The following is a 21,351-nucleotide window of genomic DNA, read 5'->3' on the forward strand; positions in this document are numbered from 1 at the left end:
TCCTTACAATGTGTATGATAACAAGTTGGGCCATTTCCAGCACAAATCCAGGATTTAACAAGAACGTCTGGGGGGGTGGAGGGTAGGAAAAAACAAAGGGAAATAGCCACTCCCAGTCTCTATTCAAGCCTAAATTAATTGTATCCAATTTGCAAATGAATTCCAATTCAACAGTCTCTCGCTGAAGTCTGGATTTGAAGTTTTTTTGTTATAATATCGCAATTTTCATGTCTGTAATCACGTGACCAGAGAGATTGAAGTGTTCTCCGACTGGTTTACGACTGTTATAATTCTTGACATCTGATTTGTGTCCATTTATTCTTTTACGTAGAGACTGTCCAGTTTGACCAACGTACATGGCAGAGGGGCATTGCTGGCACATGATGGCATATATCACATTGGTGGATGTGCAGGTGAACAAGCCTCTGATAGTGTGGCTGATGTTATTAGGCCCTGTGATGGTGTCCCCTGAATAGATATGTGGGCACAGTTGGCAACGGGCTTTGTTGCAAGGATAGGTTCCTGGGTTAGTGGTTCTGTTGTGTGGTATGTGGTTGCAGGTGAGTATTTGCTTCAGGTTGCAGGGCTGTCTGTAGGCAAGGACTGGCCTGTCTCCCAAGGTTTGTGAGTGTGTTGGGTCATCCTTCAGGATAGGTTGTAGATCCTTAATAATGCGTTGGAGGGGTTTTAGTTGGGGGCTGAAGGTGACTGCTAGTGGCGTTCTGTTATTTTCTTTGTTAGGCCTGTCCTGTAGTAGGTGACTTCTAGGAACTCTTCTGGCTCTATCAATCGGTTTCTTCACTTCCGCTGGTGTGTATTGTAGTTGTAAGAATGCTTGATAGAGATCTTGTAGGTGTTTGTCTCTGTCTGAGGGGTTGGAGCAAATGTGGTTGTATCGTAGAGCTTGGCTATAGACAATGGAACGCGTGGCGTCGTCAGGGTGAAAGCTGGAGGCATGTAGGTAGGAATAGCGGTCGGTAGGTTTCCGGTATAGGGTGGTGGTTATGTGACCATCGTTTATTAGTACTGTAGTGTCCAGGAAGTGGATCTCTCGTGTAGACTGGACCAGGCTGAGGTTGATGGTGGGATGGAAATTGTTGAAATCATGGTGGAATTCCTCAAGGGCTTCTTTTCCATGGGTCCAGATGATGAAGATGTCATCAATATAGCGTGAGTAGGGGCATTAGGGGACGAGAGCTGAGGAAGCGTTGTTCTAATTCAGCCATAAAAATGTTGGCATACTGTGGGGCCATGCGGGTACCCATAGCAGTGCCGCTGATTTGAAGGTATACATTGTCCCCAATGTAAAATAGTTATGGGTGAGGACAAAGTCACAAAGTTCAGCCACCAGGTTTGCCGTGACATTATCGGGGATAGTGTTCCTGATGGCTTGTAGTCCATCTTTGTGTGGAATGTTGGTGTAGAGGGCTTCTACATCCATAGTGGCCAGGATGGTGTTATCAGGAAGATCACCGATGGATTGTAGTTTCCTCAGGAAGTCAGTGGTGTCTTGAAGGTAGCTGGGAGTGCTGGTAGCGTAGGGCCTGAGGAGGGAGTCTACAAGCAGTTGTGCCAGAGTCAGACTGCAAGACTATCATGATGTTCAACACTAGTACACACACACCAGGACTGACACTGCTAAGTAAATGAAAGAAAGTGCAGCCACACACCTCTTTGGCATCAAAAGTAATCACAACTTTCTTAAGTAACAGGTGATTGATTTATTCTTTAAATCTGATTATGGGGGTTTTGCTGTTATATTAGTCCTTCCATTAGAGAGGATCAAAGCAGAGATTTACAACCAGCCAGTTAAGCATCACATGCTTCCCTATAAATGGGTAAACTGAGGTAGAGAGATTTGCCCAGCTGACAACATGACAGAGTTGAAAACAGAAGTCAGGGTTTCTGACTCCCAGTCTGTTATGGGAAGTTACTTTATTCTCGGGGGGTGGGGGGGGGGGGAGAGAAACAAAAAATCTCTCTAATATCCTTTCATGCTCCCATTTATTGACTGTTCCATAAAGGATTTAGTGATGTAGTTTTCATGAAAGCTGCTATATAAAATGAAACTGAGTAGTACTGAACCAAGGCAGGAAAATATGTATGCTGGAAAGGTCATACCTTTCACAAAGGCCTTGCACCTATTCACTGCCAACACTATTCTGGAATCAAAGCAGCAGTTAATATATAACTGCTTGAAGTGTTACAGGTACCCTTTCACAAAAGATATTCCTAGCACAGGTCACTACCATTGGTGTGGGACTGATTTGGCACTAGTAAGAGAAATAAAAGAAGAGCCAATTACTATGTGGTCACAGAGTGCATCCCTTTTCTTATGAGCATGCGCTTTGCTTCCCTTCCCAAACACACCTTACTCAGGTAATCCTTACTCAGCCCATCCCTCTGCCACTTTCCTCAAGCACATGAGAAATGAATGTACACAAGAGAAACATGTAATCAAAGCAGTAAATCACTCCACTCCTTTTACACCACCGCCTACATGTGACACAGAGGCCCACTGGGTACCAGCTGCAAAGGGTTTACTGTTCTGTAATAGCAGTTCCTAACAGACCTGAAACTCACAATGCACAGCACACCACTTCCAAGGTATTTATCCATAAAGAATATCATGTGAGGTTTACGCTAAAAGCTGGTGTCACGCTGATAATGACTATGATTGTAACATGTATGTATTCCTACTAGATACTGGAAATGTGTTCTTATAGTTTGCATCAAAGTGTTAATTCCAGGCAAAAGTGAAAAACTGGTTTCTTTCCAGACCAGATAGTTTACCCATCTATCTGTTGAAATGTAAATTGAGTGTTGTCTCATTCACAGTCACCTTCATGCAGATGAAGGATTGGGGAATTTATCAGGAAGAGCTGAACGGCAGGGGGGGGGGAAAAAAAAGAGAGTCTTATCTGGGGGTGCACTTCAAAAGGTTTACTGGACTAGCTGAGGGACAAGGAAAGCACCCCATTATCTTGCATCTATGAAGTAAACGAACACTGTTTACACTCATGAAAACGGGATCAAAACCAGCCTCAGCTGGAAATGCTGCAAAAAAGCGTTGGGGGAGATAAGCCTACTCTAGACAAGAGGTTAGCTTGTTACATTTAGACTAGTCTCTAGCAATTGTGTATTTTGTTTTATATGTAACCCTTCTACTTCCATTATCCTTAACTTACTCTCTCTCGACTCTTGATAAGAAACTTATTCTTGTTTTCACTATAGATATATCTCAGTGCTGTGGTATTGTACAAGGTATTGATCCTGAGTTGAATCATACAAGCTGGGGTGTACTGTTCTCTTAGGGACAGCATATCTGGCATTATTAAGAGCATTTGATGGATAAGCAACTGAACACTGCAGGGGAATGCTTCAAAGGGCCTCAGGGACCAGAGAGCATCTACTGTTAATCTGCAAGGCAAAGTAATGGCTGGCATAGCCCAGACAAGATCGTTTGGGTGCCTAACAGGCTGGAGGAATCAGGGAGCTGACACAGTTAAGCACACACACAAGTCTCCCTCTCGCTGGGGGCAAGGTGACTCTCAGTCTTGGGCACCTTGAGAACTGTCAAAACACGCAAACTAAAAACAAACAAGTTCATTAACAATTCACCCTGAGTTTCAAAGACAAGACAAAAGGAAAATAAACCCCTTATAAATGGACAAGTCATTTGACCTTTGAGACAAGGCTGAGACACAAAGGTGCCATTTCACAGCTATCACAAAGCAATGCCTTGTCTAAGGAAGAAGTATATCTAGAAAGTGCACTACATCCATCTTAGGACACACCCCTATGCCAGTGAATAGCTCTATTGTCCCCCCTTCCCTCTTGCTTGGCTCCTGGCCTGTGTTTTTATGAGTGATTTAGTCTTTGTTCTGCAGGTGTTAAATACTCTAATTACACACAGACATGGAGGTCATACTTTTACCTATAAACATTTTTTTTTTTTTTTTTTTTTTTTTTTTTTACAATTGTACCCTGTTTAATTATGCTTCTAATAGCCAGCCAAAAAGAAATTGCCTTCCTAGTTGCAATTGAGAGATCACAGATTGCTTGCTTGCATCAATAACTTTGGTGAACACAATCAGTAACTTCCTTTTAGAGCTCTTTCTCCCTAAAAGGCTAGCAGCTCCCTTGCAAGGGGACCCACAAACAACCCCTTGTGAATAAAGTCCATTTAACATGTGTATAGCTTCTCTTCTCTCAGACGGAAGAGTTTGTTTTTCCAGACTAGTTCGGCATTATGTTCTATATATGTATACTTGGATCCCCTAATTTATCTAAGTATTAGAAATATTCATTTTGATACACTTACCTCTCTCACATGGACACTGAGCAAGTCTTAATATTTGTAAAAAGCTTTGAGATCCTTAGATAATAGTGACAGGTTTTGTTACTAATAAGAAGCCATTCAACTCAAAAAACTGTCAGACTCCTCCAAAGTTTCACTTTGGAGATAGGCCACTACCCCATTCCACTCCCTTGCCACCCTCTCCTCTCTGCAAAAAAGGAAAAACAAAATTAGTGTAGAAGATTCAAATTAAAAAGCAGCCTTACCTCTTCTCCCTGGCACACCTACATAGAAGAATATGAAGAACTGGTTCAGAGTAAGGTCCAACCACAGTTTCTGAATGTGTGTTGAAAATTGTTTGGTCCTGTCTATATTTTAGATTAGTTTTCAGTACCCCCCTGCAACCATTGATGACACCAGTTATCAACAACTGGTAAGATTTTTTTTTTAAGTGTCCACAAGTTGTCTGCTAGTTCAGAGTCCATATAAATGTGAAGGAATGGAGGTGGGGGAAGTGACAGAACTACAAGCATATAGTGCCATTCTCTTTTTGGGCAACTAAAACAGTTTACCACAGTAACACTTCAGCAGTACCAGCCAGTGTCTATTTCTTCTCAGCTCTGAACCCTCTGACCTGCAGCAGAGCTCAAGTGGCTAAAAATCTCAGTCTTGGGTTCAAAAGACTATGGTCTGGAGCAAGCCAGACCCTACTGGGAGTTTGAGAACACACACTTCAGTGGGAAAGGGGTGCAGCAGCACAGAGCTCAAACACAGAAGCTTGTTACCAATGGACACAGACTGCATAGTTAACTCAAGTGATCAGTACCCAAGTTAGCCTAGCCCAGGTGTGAGCAGCAACACGGTAAAGCCACACTCAAGTTACTGTGCCCATACACTGTTGCCATACTCACTCATGTGAGCCATTAGGACTTCTGTGATCAAACCCCATGTTTCTCAGTACTGCAGTAAGCAGAGATTAGCACTTCAGTGGTTTAGCCTGCAGTCAGACTGCAAAGTGGGCCTGTTACCAGCCTGAGCATGAGCAGCACTCCGGCTTTAGCCTATAACCCAGGACAGACCAGCTAGTTCAGGTGTAAAGCACCACCATACTCTCATGAGAGGTTTTTTTGCACACAGACAAAAGCCAGGTCAGAGGCAACATCTGAGTAAGATCCCGAGTCTATTGCAAAGTTAAGACAAGCTCTAAAAAGGCATGGAGGGCGAAGAGAGACGGCAGTACCAACCTCAAAAAGCGTGATGTACCTACCAGGTTGTATCCAGCAGAAACTCTTTGGGTATGTTTACACTGCAGTTATAAGGTGCAATTCCCATCGTGGGTAGACAGATTGGCTCTACCTCAGCTTGAGCTAGCACACTAAAAATAGCAACATGGATGTTACAGCACAGGCTAGCCACTCAAGCTCAGACCATGGGTCTGGTGGGCTTGGACTCACTCAAGCAGCAAGCTAACCCAAGTTGTCACCAGTGTTGCAACATCCACACTACTAAGTGAGGGAGACACAGGCTGTCTACCCGGGCTGGGAATCACACTTCCCAGGTGCAGCACACAGACACACCTAGTGATAAGCATCTTTAGAAATATCTTAGGTAAGTGTGTATGGGTATCTACACCAGCAAATTAGAAAAGTGTTCATCTCAGAAGTACAAATATTTGGCAGCAAATACACAAGCAGTTTGCTGTGCAAATTTTACAGATTTAAAGCAGCACCCCTGCTTTTAAACCACTGGAGCAATGCATTTTTCCAAAAGCTACCACCAAAGATTAGATGTGCATGTAAAACTTTAGGAAAGAGAAATGCTCGGCCCTGAAGAAAACAGGACTCACAGGTCAAGTGGTGGATAAAGTCTGAATGAAATCACAGTATCTTCAACAACTGATCCATTTCCAAAACAGTAATTATGCTGAAGGCTTTAACACCCTCAAAAATAGAACTACCACCATACAAAAATCCTCTACAAAATCTGGTATAGTACCAAAGATCTCCACAAATTCAGTAGGGTTGCACTATCAGTTTCAGTGGTTTGCTGCATTACTTTTCACAGTGGTAAAAAGCGGTCTTCAGACACAATTGGAAATAAACGCGCAAACCTCAATTTAGCATCTAGGCATGTAGGGCACTTGTACTGAATTATGCATTGCCAGGAGGAGCCCAGGTGTGGAACAATAGCCAGTAGTGCAGGTTAAGCATGAGGTGTATCAGTTGAGCTGCATGGCAGCACAGAACTAGAGTAAGAGGATGCTATAATTTAGGTCTGAGATGCATCTGTAGAACTGTGGGAGAGGACTGCAAGTCAGATTTGAGGTGCTTTGGTAGAGCTGTGGTGGCGAGAGTTTACACTGCATCTATTTGTCCTGCCTCTACTAGCTAAGACCAGTAATTTCAACAGGTACAAAATTAGTCAAACACACATCAAAAGGCAAAAATGACAGGAAAGAGGAAATGAGTTGACAAAAATGCTGATGACTAATAGTTGACAAAAATGCTTTTTTTTTTTTTGCTGCACACAGCAGCACGACTTTCATTTAGAAAAAAAGGCTGGCAGATGTCCCAACACAAAATAATATATGTAGAGAGAGAGAGAGAGCGCGTGAGCATATAATTTTACTGTACTGAACCAATTAAACAGTTAGTGCTTATACAGAGCCAACCAAAGGGATGTGGTTTCTTGGCCATTTGAAGGGACTTCTGCAATTCCAAAGCTTGTGAATTAGCATTTATTTGTTGGTACCATGTTGTCTGCTCTTGAGATTACTAATTTCTTTCTCCCCATTTGAATACCACAGCTCTTATCACTTGACACTATGGAACATGAGACTGGTGCCACAATATGGTCACAAAGAAGCACTAACAAACCCCCACAGTTCCTTTCCTCAAAATAGGTCCTTTTATGAACAGAGCTCTACTTAAAGCACAGTCATAAGATCAGACTATGTACAGATCTTTTACTTCCATAAGGAATGGAGAGCACATTACAGCTGCTGTTTATTTCAGGCTGTCTAGATCCAGTAGCAATGCTTAACTAACATTCAAACTCATAAGTGCCCTTCCACAATGGAGGTTTATGTCATTCACAGCGGGGGGGGGGGGGGGGAGGAAGAGGGCAGAGGGAGTACTGGAGAGAGCCACTGGAAAATATTATATGAATAAATAGCACCCCATTAATTTTAACTAGGAGAAAAGTCAGTACAGCCCAGACTACGTTTTTTCCTTAGGAATCAGAATTATTCTTACATCTCACATAATGGATGGGATTCAAAACAAAGGTTCCATAGTAGACTTATTCTACTCTTCAAGTTTCCATTAGCTCACACCCACACAGGTAGACAGGACTGAGGTAATATAAAAAAACCAATAAGGAGTTAAGGGTTGGATTTTCAGTGGTGCAGGCCACCTGAAGTTCCCATCCATTTCACTTGGTGGTGCTGTTGCTCAACACTTGGAGATGGCAGTTACATTATGCATGTACCATTGTGAAAGCTTGCAGAGAACCAACCAAAGCCAGCCTCAGATAGTGCTTTTCTGGCAAGCTTGTTAAAGAACCAACCTGTATTAACTCAATGTATCTCACATGCACAACTTCCAAAGTCTTTCGCTTCATTCACAGCGGGAACACCTTGACATGTTAACATCCTGACTGTTGGTATGACACAGTGAGAGCTCTTCCCAAAACAATCTTAGTAGCTTAACTAAGCTACTGCTGAGAAGAAACAGTCTGACTTATTACTTTAGTGCCTTAGTATGTACAAATGATACCTGCAAAGGTGCATATCTATAGTCTAATGCCATGTGTGCCAGTTCACTGAAATCCAATGGCTTGTAATAGCAAGGGGTTAAGTGGGTCAAGGAGACTATTATATTCTCCTTGCTCCCACTAATACAGTTAGGATGAGTCCATTCTGTGACTGCAGAGGCTTCTTTACAAGCTGTTCTGCTTTGAGCTACAAAGCCACCTTTCAGTACTTTCTTTGGGGAGACAGGGAGAGAAATGCTCTCTTTTTGACTTTACTGGAGTCCCAGAGACACACTGAATTTTACCCCATTTTACATTTTCCACATGATAGCCCCCACCTTTCCAGTACATTCAGACAGGAAGGAACATCCTTCAAGTCCAAAGGATCTGCTCTTTAATTGATGGGAAGGCAATCCCTACCTACAGGGCTGGAACTTGCTTCCTGGGCTTGGAGTATGAGAGAGGCAGTAAGACCAGGCTCCAAATCAAGATGCAAATGTGGATGAGATTCATTAAGCCAGCCCTCTTAGTTTTAGTAAATTCTGTATGAATAGTAGTGCATCTTAGGCTCAGTTAAATTTTAGACAATTTATGCAAATAGCTTTCTTATCTGAAGGGGCAATATATATTGGAGGACTGTTCTCTTAGCTGAGGAAAGAAGTTCTACAAGGCAACTAAGAGCTGATTTGATTTTAGGAGTTGCTTGTTTTGTTTTTAAAGTGATGGTGAAAGCTACTGTCTTAACCTGGACACCCACCTACTTGAAAGCAGACTGACTTATGTGACAAGAGCTAGAAGTCATAGTACAGCCATCAGATGGTAACTTTTGGTCACTACAAACCTTAGTTGGATTTGAACCAGTCTCTTATAGGTGAGGAGTTCCGTATCTCACTACCAATCCCCGAAGGAAACTATTCAGTTTCTCCCCCTTTCACTCAACCAAACAAGACACTTGTTCCTGGGCAGGATTTAACACCTTCACCCTTCAAGAACGAGGCATAGGGGTGCAAACACACCATCCTCATCATGAACAGCAGTCACAAAGCACTATTGGGAGTTCATGGGAATGTTTTGTTTGCTGACCATTTCAAAAGTGGAAGATGGCCAAAAACAAGAGGTGCCTAAATTCATTCTGATCTCAAGTGATTTCCAGATTAGTTGACATAGGTAAGAATAAACCTCATCTGACTTTACTAAAGGGAGAGAACTGAGATGGAGAAAGAGACAGTATATCCTTTAACAGGTTCCAGATAAAAAAAAAAAAAAAAGTGGAAAACTTGAGAACTTAAAAATACTGTGTAATTAGACATGTCAAAAGGAGAAAATATTTAATCTGCCTTATTTACTTACCCCAGGCAGTTCTGTACTATACACTTCATTCTTGTAAGCAAAGACAATTTTTAAGACACACACAAACATGTTTTTTGAGTACACAATATGGATTCTAGACACCATCTAGTGGCACAAAAGCCTTATGACAGCTCAGTCTGAATAGTCATCCTCCTCAAGGATTTGCAAAAGCAGTGTAGCATATTCCCTACAGTGCTCACTAAACATGGTACTAAGGTATTATTAAAGAAAGAAGGAAAATAAGTAAGGCCCATATGATTTTGGAGATCTGTCTCTTTTGACAAAACAACCATATGCCCCAGCTAGGGTTCATAAAACACAAACAGCGCTGTATCAGCACTTCACATGTTGGCACACAGGGGCCAAAGCACTATACTCAAGACTCCCAAAATATCAATGCAACAGAAAAATGCACTTGCTGTGTTGAATCACTTTGGCAACAGAAAAACAGTTAATTGACTTGGCTTGTATTTAGAGATTAGCTCTTTCTATTGGTCAGTCTCTCATACAAGATGTAACCTGGGACTCATTTAGTCAGTACATGATCGAATTTAAGACGTGACCAATGAAACTTTTTTGAGTCCTCTCTCAAGCCTGTGTAATTGTCCCTATCTTTTCCCACATATTTAGAGGAAAGTTTGGCTTTTCATTTTATCACTACACTGCAATAGCTAGAAAGCTGCTATTGTCTTCTGCTAATCGGAAGGCTGATCCATTTCAAAGCCCGGGACAAGTTGTACTCATACAGTAGGAACAGAAATTGAAAAATATTTCACAGTTTTTATGGTTAAGTTAGAAGGGGTGAGGAGTGCTGCTTCTTGTAGTGTCATGGTTGCTAATCTCTAGTGGTTGACGAACAGAAGGTATAAAAGCCTCATTACTGATAGAAATTCTCCTTAGCGCAAATGGCAAAGACTTTTGTATTTTGGAACAAAATAACCTGAAATTATAACCCAGCTAATTCATAGGGTATAAGGCTAGAAGGAACCACTGATCATCTAGGCTGACCTCTTGCAGAATACAGATCATAGAACTTTCCCAAAATAATTCCTGTTTGAACTTGAGCATATATTTTTAAATCACCAGATACAGGGAAGCCACCACCACTAAGTTGTTCCAATGGTTAGTGGTCCTCACGGTTAAAAAAAATTACGCCTTATTTCCAGTCTGAAATTGTTTAGCTTCAACTTCTAGCCATTGGACCTTGTTATACTTTTGTCTGCTAGACCTTCACATTTTTGTTCCCCCTGTAAGTACTTATAGACTGTGATCAAGTCATCCCTCAATCTTCTCTGTAAGCTAAACAGATGGAGCTCTTTGAGTATCACTATAAGGCACATGTTTCAATCCTTTCAACATTCTCATGGCTCTTCCCTGAACCTTCTCCAATTTATCAACAGCCTTCTTGAATTGTTGACACCAAAACTGGTTGCAGTATTCCAGTAGCAGTGCATTAGCGAGACACACAGGAGGTAATGTAACCACCCTATTCCTTCCACTTTTCCCCTGTTTCTACCTCCAAAGATCACATTAGCCCTTTTGGCCACAGCATCACACTGACTTCATGTTCAGTGGATTGAAGAAATCTTGGGGGGGGAGTGGGGGTGATGGTGGATAGAGTCACTGCTTCCCAGGATAGAGTCCCCCACCCTCTATGGCCTACATTCTTTGTTCCTAGATATATAAGTTCACAGTCTATTTTGACCCCTTCTCACCATCCCAGCCAGCTTGGGGGTGGGAGTTGCTATATCACACAACATCCTCCAGTGTATACAACTACAACAGCTGAGGCATACTTCTGAAACTACACAAAAGCCTTGTCTAGACTAGAGCTTAAAGAGGTGATGTTAAGGCGGTTAGCAAGTTAGCCAACACAGCTGAAGAGTCTAGTGTAGACAAGGCATCCAGCCTTTAACTCATTGAGTTGCTTTAACTTGACCAGTTTAACACATTCTAAAGCAGGAGTGGGCAAACTTTTTGGCCTGAGGACCACATTGGGGTTCCAAAACTGCACGGAGGGCTGGGTAGGGAAGGCTGTGCCTCCCCAAACCCTAACCCTATCCGCCCCATCTCACTTCCCATCCCCAACTGCCCCCTCAGAACTCCCAACCCATCCAACCCTCCCTACTCCTTGTCCCCTGACCACCTCCTCCTGGGACCTCCTGCCCCTAACTGCCCCCCTAGGACTCCACCCCCTATCCAACCCCCCCTGCTCCCTGACTGCCCGACCCCTATCCACACCCCCGCCCCCTGAGAGGCCCCCCTCTAAAGCCCCTTTCAGAATGCTGCCCTGTGAACATGGGCGGAGGACTCAGGAGGAACAGGGGCAGCTGTGCAGCCAGAGAGAAGCAGCGGTTTCCCCTTCAAAGTGCCACTTCTCTCCAGACAGCTGCGTGGCCGCCCGGTGTTCCTCCTGAGTCCTCCGCCTGCGTTTGCCACACTCTCACCACCTGCACCGCCCGCCTGCTCCCTTGTGGCTGCAGGCGAGCCTCCCTTCCTGCTCTCCCTGCTCCTGCAGTGCAGCCCCCTCCCACGCTGGCAGCATGGCGAGCTGAGGCTGCGGGAGAGGGGGGGCAGTGGACTAGCTTCCCTGGCCGGAAGCTCAAGGCCCGGGCAGGACTGTCCTGCAGGCCAGTTTGCCCACCTTTGTTCTAAAGGCAGAGTACCTTGTCTACACACTACTCTTCAAATATGTAAGTCTTTGCCAACATATTCCAGTCCAGTCAAGGCCTCAGCGGCCTAATCCTGCAGCCCTTAGACAGTGAAAAAACTCACTGAAGTCAATTATGACTTTTTCTTGAGTAAGAGATGCAGAATCTTGCCCTAAATGAGGATTTCATGTGTCTGAGATTCAACTTCTCCCTGCAAAGTTTATTATTTTGTTCAAAAATAAACCTGTTAAATCCAGAACAATATAAATAGCAGCCAAGAGACAGAACACACTCTGATTGGTAACTCTTTTTAAGGTGACAATTGTAGGTATCAGCAAGAACAAAGCTATACAAGTATGGATTAAATTAGTATGCTCTGAAATAAAGGCAAAAGTTGGTTATTCCTCCCTTCCCTGCCACCCTCCGCCCCCGAACTCGCCATTCTGCAGTAAGTTACATATTACTAAGGCTAAGCAATGGGGCAGAACAGTGTCTTAAGATTGGAGTTCTTAGTTATTCTGCAAGTCGGTGACAGAAGCAGCAGGCTCTGAGGGAAAAAAAATCACTACTGACTACTTAGAGACCAACACAGAGACCTGTCAGGATGGAAATAAAGGTCTAAATATGGTAACAGAAAAGTATAAACTGGTCAGCAAGAGAGTGCTGTTATGGCCAGAAAAAAGTTGGTATCATTTTATGCATGTACTATCTTACATATATTTATTCAAGATCATTTCTACTGCCTTTAATGACAATTTTGGCTACTTTCTAGTCATGCTAGCCCAGCACAGCCCATCCAGCTATTTGGGAGAGCACATTTCACTCTATTCTGGCTCATCTAGGAGTTTGGTAACTAAGGGCTTATTTATATGGGGTAATTTTCTGGCATAACTATACTGCTATAACTCCCCATGTGGACACTTACTCAGGAATAGAGAGCTGTGTCATGACATAAATTAAACTGGAAAAAGGCACTCATTCTACAATAAAACTGTCCATACTGAGAGTTATAGCAGTAGAGTTATGCCAGTAAATTTCCCTAAGTAGACAAGCCCTGAGTTGCAACCATGGAAGCTTTATTACCACAGATAGGGGTGAGCCAGAAACAAAGAGCCCAGATTGTTTATCTTTTTACAAGCAAAAAAGATATTTTATAGTATTGACAAAGGAAAAAAAACTGAGCTGGGAACCTGACTGTATCAGTGAAACCGGGACACAGAATTCTACAATTAAACTGTTAGTAATTATTTAGGGCTTGTCTAAACAAAAATAGTGCACTGCAACCTGGAATGTAAACATAGTACACAGCAGGCCAGTGGGAGCCGCGATCGGCTGAACCTGCGGATGCAGCAGGTAAACAAACCGGTCTGGCCCGCCAGGGGCTTTCCCTGAACAAGCGGCGGAGCGGCTTTGAGAACCACTGTCTTAACATGTTTAAATGAGTTTTCTATAAAAGCCAGTCCTAATCTAACTCCATTAGATGAAGATTGGTCTGCCCTACCAGTGGATAAGTAACAAATACAAGTGTGCTGTTGTCAGAATAAAATTGTAAATCTGGGGCTATGGGCAGTATAAATCACTGTAAATTCATTGTCTTGGAATTCTCTCTTTTCATTTATCTGCACATGCCAATTTTCTTTACTCTCACTGTAATGAGATTTGCGTATTTCCAATTACGAAACAAGAAAAAACAAAAAGGGAAATTTTGTACTTGAACTGCTCAAAAGAATTCTCACACTATGCTAATCAAGAGAAAATTAAATTTAGTTCTAAAGTTAAATTTGTAAAAGGGGAGAAAGAAGAACATTCCTTCCCAAAAAAGCAACTCCAACAGAAAAAGCCTAAGTGCACATACCACACTCAGATGTTGCACATTAGGGATGTCCTTCACTTAAAAAGGAAGTATATCTCCCCTCATACTGTAATCTTATGCTCTCATTTTTAAATTGTAAATTTTTGCCAGAAATGCAGAATAATGAAGTTGAATGAGACAATGGAAGTCTGGTATCCATAGGACTTTTTGAATATCTAAAACTCTTGGGTAACAGAGTTGCTGCTGGGTCAGTTCACCCAAGGCACAGACTTTGAAGACTGATGGCTTTTTCTCCTGTTACTCAAAAACAGCTAGCTTCCACTAAGGTTGCACACTCTACTAGTATTTCAGTGCATCAGTGCAGGGTGTAAAGTTAAGACGCAGTGATAATAGCCTGGTGAGCCTTGCAGCTTTCCAAAACTCCTGGGGAGATGAAGCCCCATTATGAATAAAAGGAGTTTTCGTATAAAATCAAGGTTCTAATATATAAACTGAAAAAATTAACCCTCCATTATTGCAAAACTTCATGCCCCCGATTTTTTTTTATTGTGCCTTTCATTCAGGTCCTTTTTCACCACCCCACAGTTGGACCACAGCTAGTTGAATGGCATGCCAGCACCTACGAAAAGAAGATTAGACAACATAAAACTCTATGAGAATAAAGATAGCCAGCTCTTACCTCTGTGGTTTGCGAATATCCCAGAGTCCCACACCCTCTTTAGAGTTGGCAGTAGCCAGTAGTCTGGGTTCTACTGGATTAAACATCACACTATGAAAGGCTGATGGGTAGTTTGCCAAGCAGAAGGGCTCTGTTGAAAAAAAAAACACAAAAATGAAGATTTCAGACATAAGAACAAACAGTGCATGCAATTGTTCTGATGCAATGATTTTGCAACTCACTATACCATTTCCATATAATGATCTGAAAATACAGATTTTCCTGCAGATTCTTAAGTTAAACACATTCCAAACAACGTAACTGATGTTTTGAAATCTACCCACATATATCATCTTTGTCCAGTGTGGAAAAATCCCATATATGGGACTTTAAGAAAATTCTCCACATAGAAGCTTAACAGAAGAGTTGAAGGCCATGACATTATACAGATCCAAAATGTCAATCTCATTAAGAGGGAAGGCAAAAGCTGATCAGAGGAATGAATTCCTTAGTCAGTAGGTTCTTAAATCAGAGGTTCTCAAAGTTTCATAGTGCAAACCACATATTTACTGAAGGAATACATTTAATGGAGCCCTCCCCATTCATACAAGGCAGCAGCAGTACTTGCTTACATGGAAAAGTAACATTACTTAATGAAACTTAGCAGCTAGAAACAAGGGGGAAGAGTCAGAACCATGTGAGAAGCCATCTCTCCACAGATCACTAGCTCGTATTCTTCAGATCACAAATGCTCTAAAGATCAGTGTCAGAGAACCACTGGCTTTGGTCACTTATTTTTAATTCTAAGTGTTATTCAATAGTTTTGTGATTCACAGAGATGTGCTGAAGTTCAGAGGAAACATACCTGGTACACATAACATCACATGTAGGTAAATTACTTGGTTAAGTAGGTTTAAGCTTCCAATAGCATAATTTGCATCAGCTTTTTATTCAGTGGACATGAAAAAATTAGTGTTAGTTACACCAATTTTATGTTCTGTGGTGACCGCAATCAGCCCTGGCTGAATATGGGCACAACTCTTGTTAAAAATCAGCACTAAAGAGTCTCAGCAACTCTGAAAGTCAGGTCACTTGTATTGGGTTTTTAACATTAAGCACTCAAGTTTGAAAGTGTTAGCAAAAGTTCGTACTACCCAGCGGAAGTAGTGTCACTAGGACTCCATGGTAATACAAGAGGACTCTACTTACATTTATTTTTGTAATCACTAACAAACTACCTTCAAGTCTTATATACAGAACAACAAAATAAAACCAAATAAAAATACATAACTTTTTAAAGAGAAAGACATGCAACTAACGAGACATGTACCAGCCATCATCTCCATTCTTCTACTTCTACATTATATGCTTTTCTGCCACTTTTTTTGACTCAACTCTACAGAGTAAGGACCTTTTCCTTAAGTGTCCGTATAGTGCCTGCTACAAATGTGGCACCTATCCAGTTTGAGACCTCTAAGCAGTGAAGCATTTAAAAGAAACACGAGGATCTGCTATCCAGTTTAAAGAGGAGCTACTCTACCATTAGAAATCACTGGAAATGGAAGTTGTTTTAAACTGACTGACCCACATTTGCAAGCATCCAACATTTTTGAGATCTATAAATATATCAGGGCAATTTTCGAGAGAGAGGGTGTGGTTTTTCTTTTTAAAAAGAAGTTTCAAGATCTATTGATTAGAGAGATCGCCTGGACATCATAACGTCTCAAACCTAGTGATCAGTTTATCCCTGTGATTTCCTCCCAAATGATCCCATTTTTCAGTCTACCCTATAGCTACCGAGGACTGGCTTTTGGTGCTCGTGAAATTGACTTCCTTTTTGGGAATACTTTTAACCAATTTGCAGCCTGAGAGGGGTCAAAGGCTGCCATTGATGGCACATGTCAAATGCCTGCAGCTGAGCCAAGTACCTCCATCGAACAGCTAGTGTGACCTCTAGCTATGAAGGGGAAAAGGCGAATAGAAGGAAAATTCACCAAGCACAGGATAGATAAAGGGACCCAGTGTTTTAATAGAGACTGCCTTTGTAGCTTTGGTCAAGTCTCAGCCTCCAGCTGATCTCAATTTTACAGACAGGGAAATGTTTCTATTTTATAGTGCTGTTCTGGTGATTAAAGTTTATGAAAAGCTATTACAAGTGCTTAAAATTTATTGGAAGGCACACACAGCCCTCCAGTGACTGCAGGCCTAACAGCTCCTAAAGCGGAGGTCTAGAGAGTTGTCCCTTAAAAATGCACTGACAGCTAGGCATGGGCCCCAACACGAGCAGCAGGTCTACATTTCTCCCTCCCATTTTTAGTGTTAAAATTTGGAGTACCCAAGACTGTCCTATGAGTAGTGGTATGATCAGAATTATGTTGACAGAGAAAAGAGGGGCAAACATTTGTTTGGCAAGCCCACCCAAAAGCACTAAGGCTGGCTGTAGTCAACAGGCAGTTTCAAAAGCAGAGTAATGGTAAAGCTGATCCTTTCAGTTTACATCATCAAACTGGGTTCCTGCTGGGACATAAATGCTGTATCATTAAAATGGCAGCCCTCATTGAGAAACAGACCCCATTCAGTGAATGGAGATACTGGAACAGTGACAGATTGCCAAATGAAGGGTTTTTTTATTTAGTAAATATTCACTTGGCCGAGTTACTGTAACTAAATCGCTGGAGTTTCACCTGCATTAAAGACATACTACAGTATTGTACTTCGAAAGGTAACTTTTCTCCTAACTTACAAAAGTCTGACAACTTGTTTAATTAAAAACAGATTACACATCCAAAATTAGTCAATTTAATGAATAAGGGATTTAATTTGGTTATTGCTTTATTTCACACTTGCAGCTCTCACACATACCAATACAAAAAGGTTTGTTTCTTACAAGACAAGTTCAATACCATCCCTTCCAAAACTTGAGAAAACAAGTTTTTAAAGGGAAAGGCTATGCAAGAGATTGAGGGCTTGGGGGAACTGAATTCCACTCTATCACTGTTAGTTAAAATAGAATATTTAATAGCAGCTTCTATATGAGACTTGATATTTTAAAGGAGTTTGCCAGGATTTTGACCCTGAATACATTTACTAGTAGGCATAGTGCTCACTACCACAAATAGTCCTATTGAAGTCATTGAAGATATTTATCGTGATGAGCACTACGTCTTGTAGCAAAATGATTGAAGGCTTGGGACTTAAATGCTCAACAGGAGCCTCCATACATGTTTGTTTCTATTTAATCACTAAAAACATGCAGATTTTATAGTGAAACCCAATAACCCTTGGACAAAAAGCCATCCTTATCAACCAACTTCTTAAGAGGCTGCCCCAGAACAATCTCAAATGTATTGAGTGCAATCCTGCTCCTCGTTGGTTATAAGGCCATTTCTTAAATGAGCCCTGGTCTACACTAGGAGTTTAGGTCGAATTTAGCAGTGTTAGATCGATGTAAACCTGCACCCGTCCACATGATGAAGCCCTTTTTTCCCCCGACTTAAAGGGCTCTTCAAATAGATTTCCTCAGTCCACCTCTGACAAGTGGATTAGCGCTTAAATCGGCCTTGCCGGGTCGAATTTGGGATACTGTGGATGCAATTAGACAGTATTGGCCTCCGGGAGCTATCCCAGAGTGCTCTATTGTGACCGCTCTGGACAGCACTCTCAACTCAGATGCACTGGCCAGGTAGACAGGAAAAGGCCCGCAAACTTTTGAATTTCAATTTCCTGTTTGCATGGTCACCTGCAGCTTGCCACGCTGGCCAGAGCTCATCAGCAGAGGTGACCATGATGGAGTCCCAGAATCGTAAAAGAGCTCCAGCATGGACCGAAAGGGAGGTACGGGATCTGATCGCTGTGTGGGGAGAGGAATCCGTGCTATCAGAACTCCATTCCAGTTTTCCAAATGCCAAAACATTTGTCAAAATCTCCCAGGGCATGAAGGACAGAGGCCATAACAGGGACCCGAAGCAGTGCCGCGTGAAACTTAAGGAGCTGAGGCAAGCCTACCAGAAAACCAGAGAGGCAAATGGCCGCTCCGGGTCAGAGCCCCAAACATGCCGCTTCTATGATGAGCTGCATGCCATTTTAGGGGGTTCAGCCACCACTACCAAGCCGTGTTGTTTGACTCCTTCAATGGAGATGGAGGCAACACGGAAGCAGGTTTTGGGGACGAGGAAGATGATGATGATGACGCTGTAGATAGCTCACAGCAAGCAAGCGGAGAAACCGGTTTTCCCGACAGCCAGGAACTGTTTCTCACCCTGGACCTGGAGGCAGTCTTCCCCCGAACCCACCAGGCGGAGAAGGGACCTCTGGTGAGTGTACCTTTTAAAATACTATACATGGTTTAAAAGCAAGCATGTTTAATGATTAATTTGCCCTGGCATTTGTGGCTCTCCTGGATGTACTCCCAAAGCCTTTGCAAAAGGTTTCTGGGGAGGGCAGCCTTATTCCACCCACGATGGTAGGACACTTTACCACACCAGGCCAGTAGCACGTACTCAGGAATCATTGTAGAACAAAGCATTGCAGTGTATGTTTGCTGGCATTCAAACAACATCCGTTCTTTATCTCTCTGTGTTATCCTCAGGAGAGTGATATCATTCATAGTCACCGTTGAAATAGGGTGCTTTTCTTAAGGGGACATTCAGAGGTGCCCGTTCCTGCTGGGTTGTTTGCCTGTGGCTGAACAGAAATGTTCCCCGCTGTTAGCCATGGGGGGGGAGGGTGTGAGGGGCTAGCCATGTGGTGGGGGGAGGCAAAATGCAACCTTGGAACGAAAGCACATGTGCTGTGTATGTAATATTAACAGCAAGGTTTACCGTGAAAGAGTGTAGCCATTGTTCTAGAAAATGTGTCTTTTTAAATATCACTGCCTCTTTTTTTCTCAACCAGCTGCATGCGTTTCAATGATCACAGGATCTTCTCCTTCCCAGAGGCTAGTGAAGATTAGAAGGTGAAAAAAAACGCACTTGTGATGAAATGTTCTCTAAGCTCATGCTGTCCTCCCACACTGACAGAGCACAGATGAATGCGTGGAGGCAGACAGACAATGTCAGAGTGCAGGAAAGCACAATAAGACCGGGAAGAGAGGTGGCGGGCTGAAGAGAGTAAGTGGCGGGCTTAAGAGAGGGCTGAAGCTGAAAGGTGGCGGCAGCGTGATGAGAGGAGGCAGGATTCAATGCTGAGGCTGCTGGAGGATCAAACCAATATGCTCCAGCATATGGTTGAGCTGCAGGAAAGGCAGCAGGAGCACAGACCGCCGCTACAGCCCCTGTGTAACCAACCGCCCTCCTCCCCAAGTTCCATAGCCTCCACACCCAGATGCCCAAGAACGTGGTGGGGGGGCCTCCGGCCACCTGACCCCAGAAGATTGCCCAAGCAACAGAAGGCTGGCATTCAATAAGTTTTAAAGTGCTGTGTGGCCTTGTCCTTCCCTCCTCCACCACCCTACCTGGTGCTTCCTCCTCCACCACCCCTCCTGGGCTACCTTGGCAGTTAGCCCCTATTTGTGTGATGAGTAAATAAAGAATGCATGAATGTGAAGCAACAACAACTTTATTGCCTCTGCAAGCAGTGATCGAAGGGGGGAGGGGAGGGTGCTTAGCTTACAGGAAGGCAGACTGAACCGGGGGGGTGGGGGTGGGGGGGGGTGTTCCATCAAGGAGAAACAAACAGAACTGTCACACCGTAGCCTGGCCACTCATGAAACTGGTTTTCAAAGCTTCTCTGATGCGCACCGCGCCCTCCTGTGCTCTTCTAACCGCCCTGGTGTCTGGCTGTGCGAAACCAGCAGCCAGGCGATTTGCCTCAACCTCTCACCGCCCCGTAAACATCTCCCCCTTACTCTCACAGATACTGTGGAGCGCACAGCAAGCAGTAATAACAGTGGGAAAATATTGGTTTCGCTGAGGTCTAACCGAGTCGGTTTAAAAGCCAGCGTTCTTTTAAACGTCCAAATGCACATTCTACCACCATTCTGCACTTGCTCAGCCTATAGTTGAACAGCTCCTGACTACTGTCCAGGCTGCTTGTGTATGGCTTCATGAGCCATGGCATTAAGGGGTAGGCTGGGTCCTCAAGGATACATATAGGCATTTCAACGTCCCCAATGGTTATTTTCTGGTCTGGGAATAAAGTCCCTTCTTGCAGCTTTTGAAACAGACCAGAGAGTTCCTGAAGATGCGAGCATCATGTACCTTTCCCGGCCATCCCATGCTGATGTTGGTGAAACGTCCCTTGTGATCCACCAGTGCATGCAGCACTATTGAAAAGTACCCCTTGCGGTTTATGTACTCGCTGGCTTGGTGCTCCGGTGCCAAGATAGGGATATGGGTTCCGTCTATGGCCCCACCACAGTTAGGGAATCCCATTGCAGCAAAGCCATCCACTATGACCTGCACATTTCCCAGGGTCACTACCCTTGATATCAGCAGCTCTTTGATCGCGTTGGCTACTTGCATCACAGTAGCCCCCACAGTACATTTGCCCACTCCAAATTGATTCCCGACTGACCGGTAGCTGTCTGGTGTTGCAAGCTTCCACAGGGCTATTGCCACTCGCTTCTCAACTGTGAAGGCTGCTCTCATCTTGGTATTCTTCCACCTCAGGGGAGGGGAAAGCAAGTCAAAGTTCCCTGAAAGTGCCCTTACGCATGTGAAAGTTTCGCAAGCACTGGGAATCGTCCCAGACCTGCAACACTATGCGGTCCCACCAGTCTGTGCTTGTTTCCCGAGCCCAGAATCGGCGTTCCACTGCATGAACTTGTCCCATTAGCACCATGATGCCCACATTGCCAGGGCCCATGCTTTCAGAGAAGTCTGTGTCC

General features: G+C 43.3%; 1 protein-coding gene across 1 annotated transcript in view; it reads right to left on the bottom strand.

The window, feature by feature from the left end:
* The window catches only part of DCAF5 (DDB1 and CUL4 associated factor 5), a 107,354-nt gene that overhangs the window by 53,652 nt on the left and 32,351 nt on the right, over positions 1-21,351 (bottom strand). Inside the window, exon 5 of the mRNA XM_077818727.1 lies at positions 14,547-14,676. Within this exon, the coding sequence (XP_077674853.1) occupies positions 14,547-14,676 (130 nt within the window). The remainder of the gene's footprint in view (positions 1-14,546; positions 14,677-21,351) is intronic.

This window comes from Eretmochelys imbricata, chromosome 6, assembly GCF_965152235.1.
Source record: "Eretmochelys imbricata isolate rEreImb1 chromosome 6, rEreImb1.hap1, whole genome shotgun sequence".
Lineage (NCBI taxonomy): Eukaryota > Metazoa > Chordata > Testudines > Cheloniidae > Eretmochelys > Eretmochelys imbricata.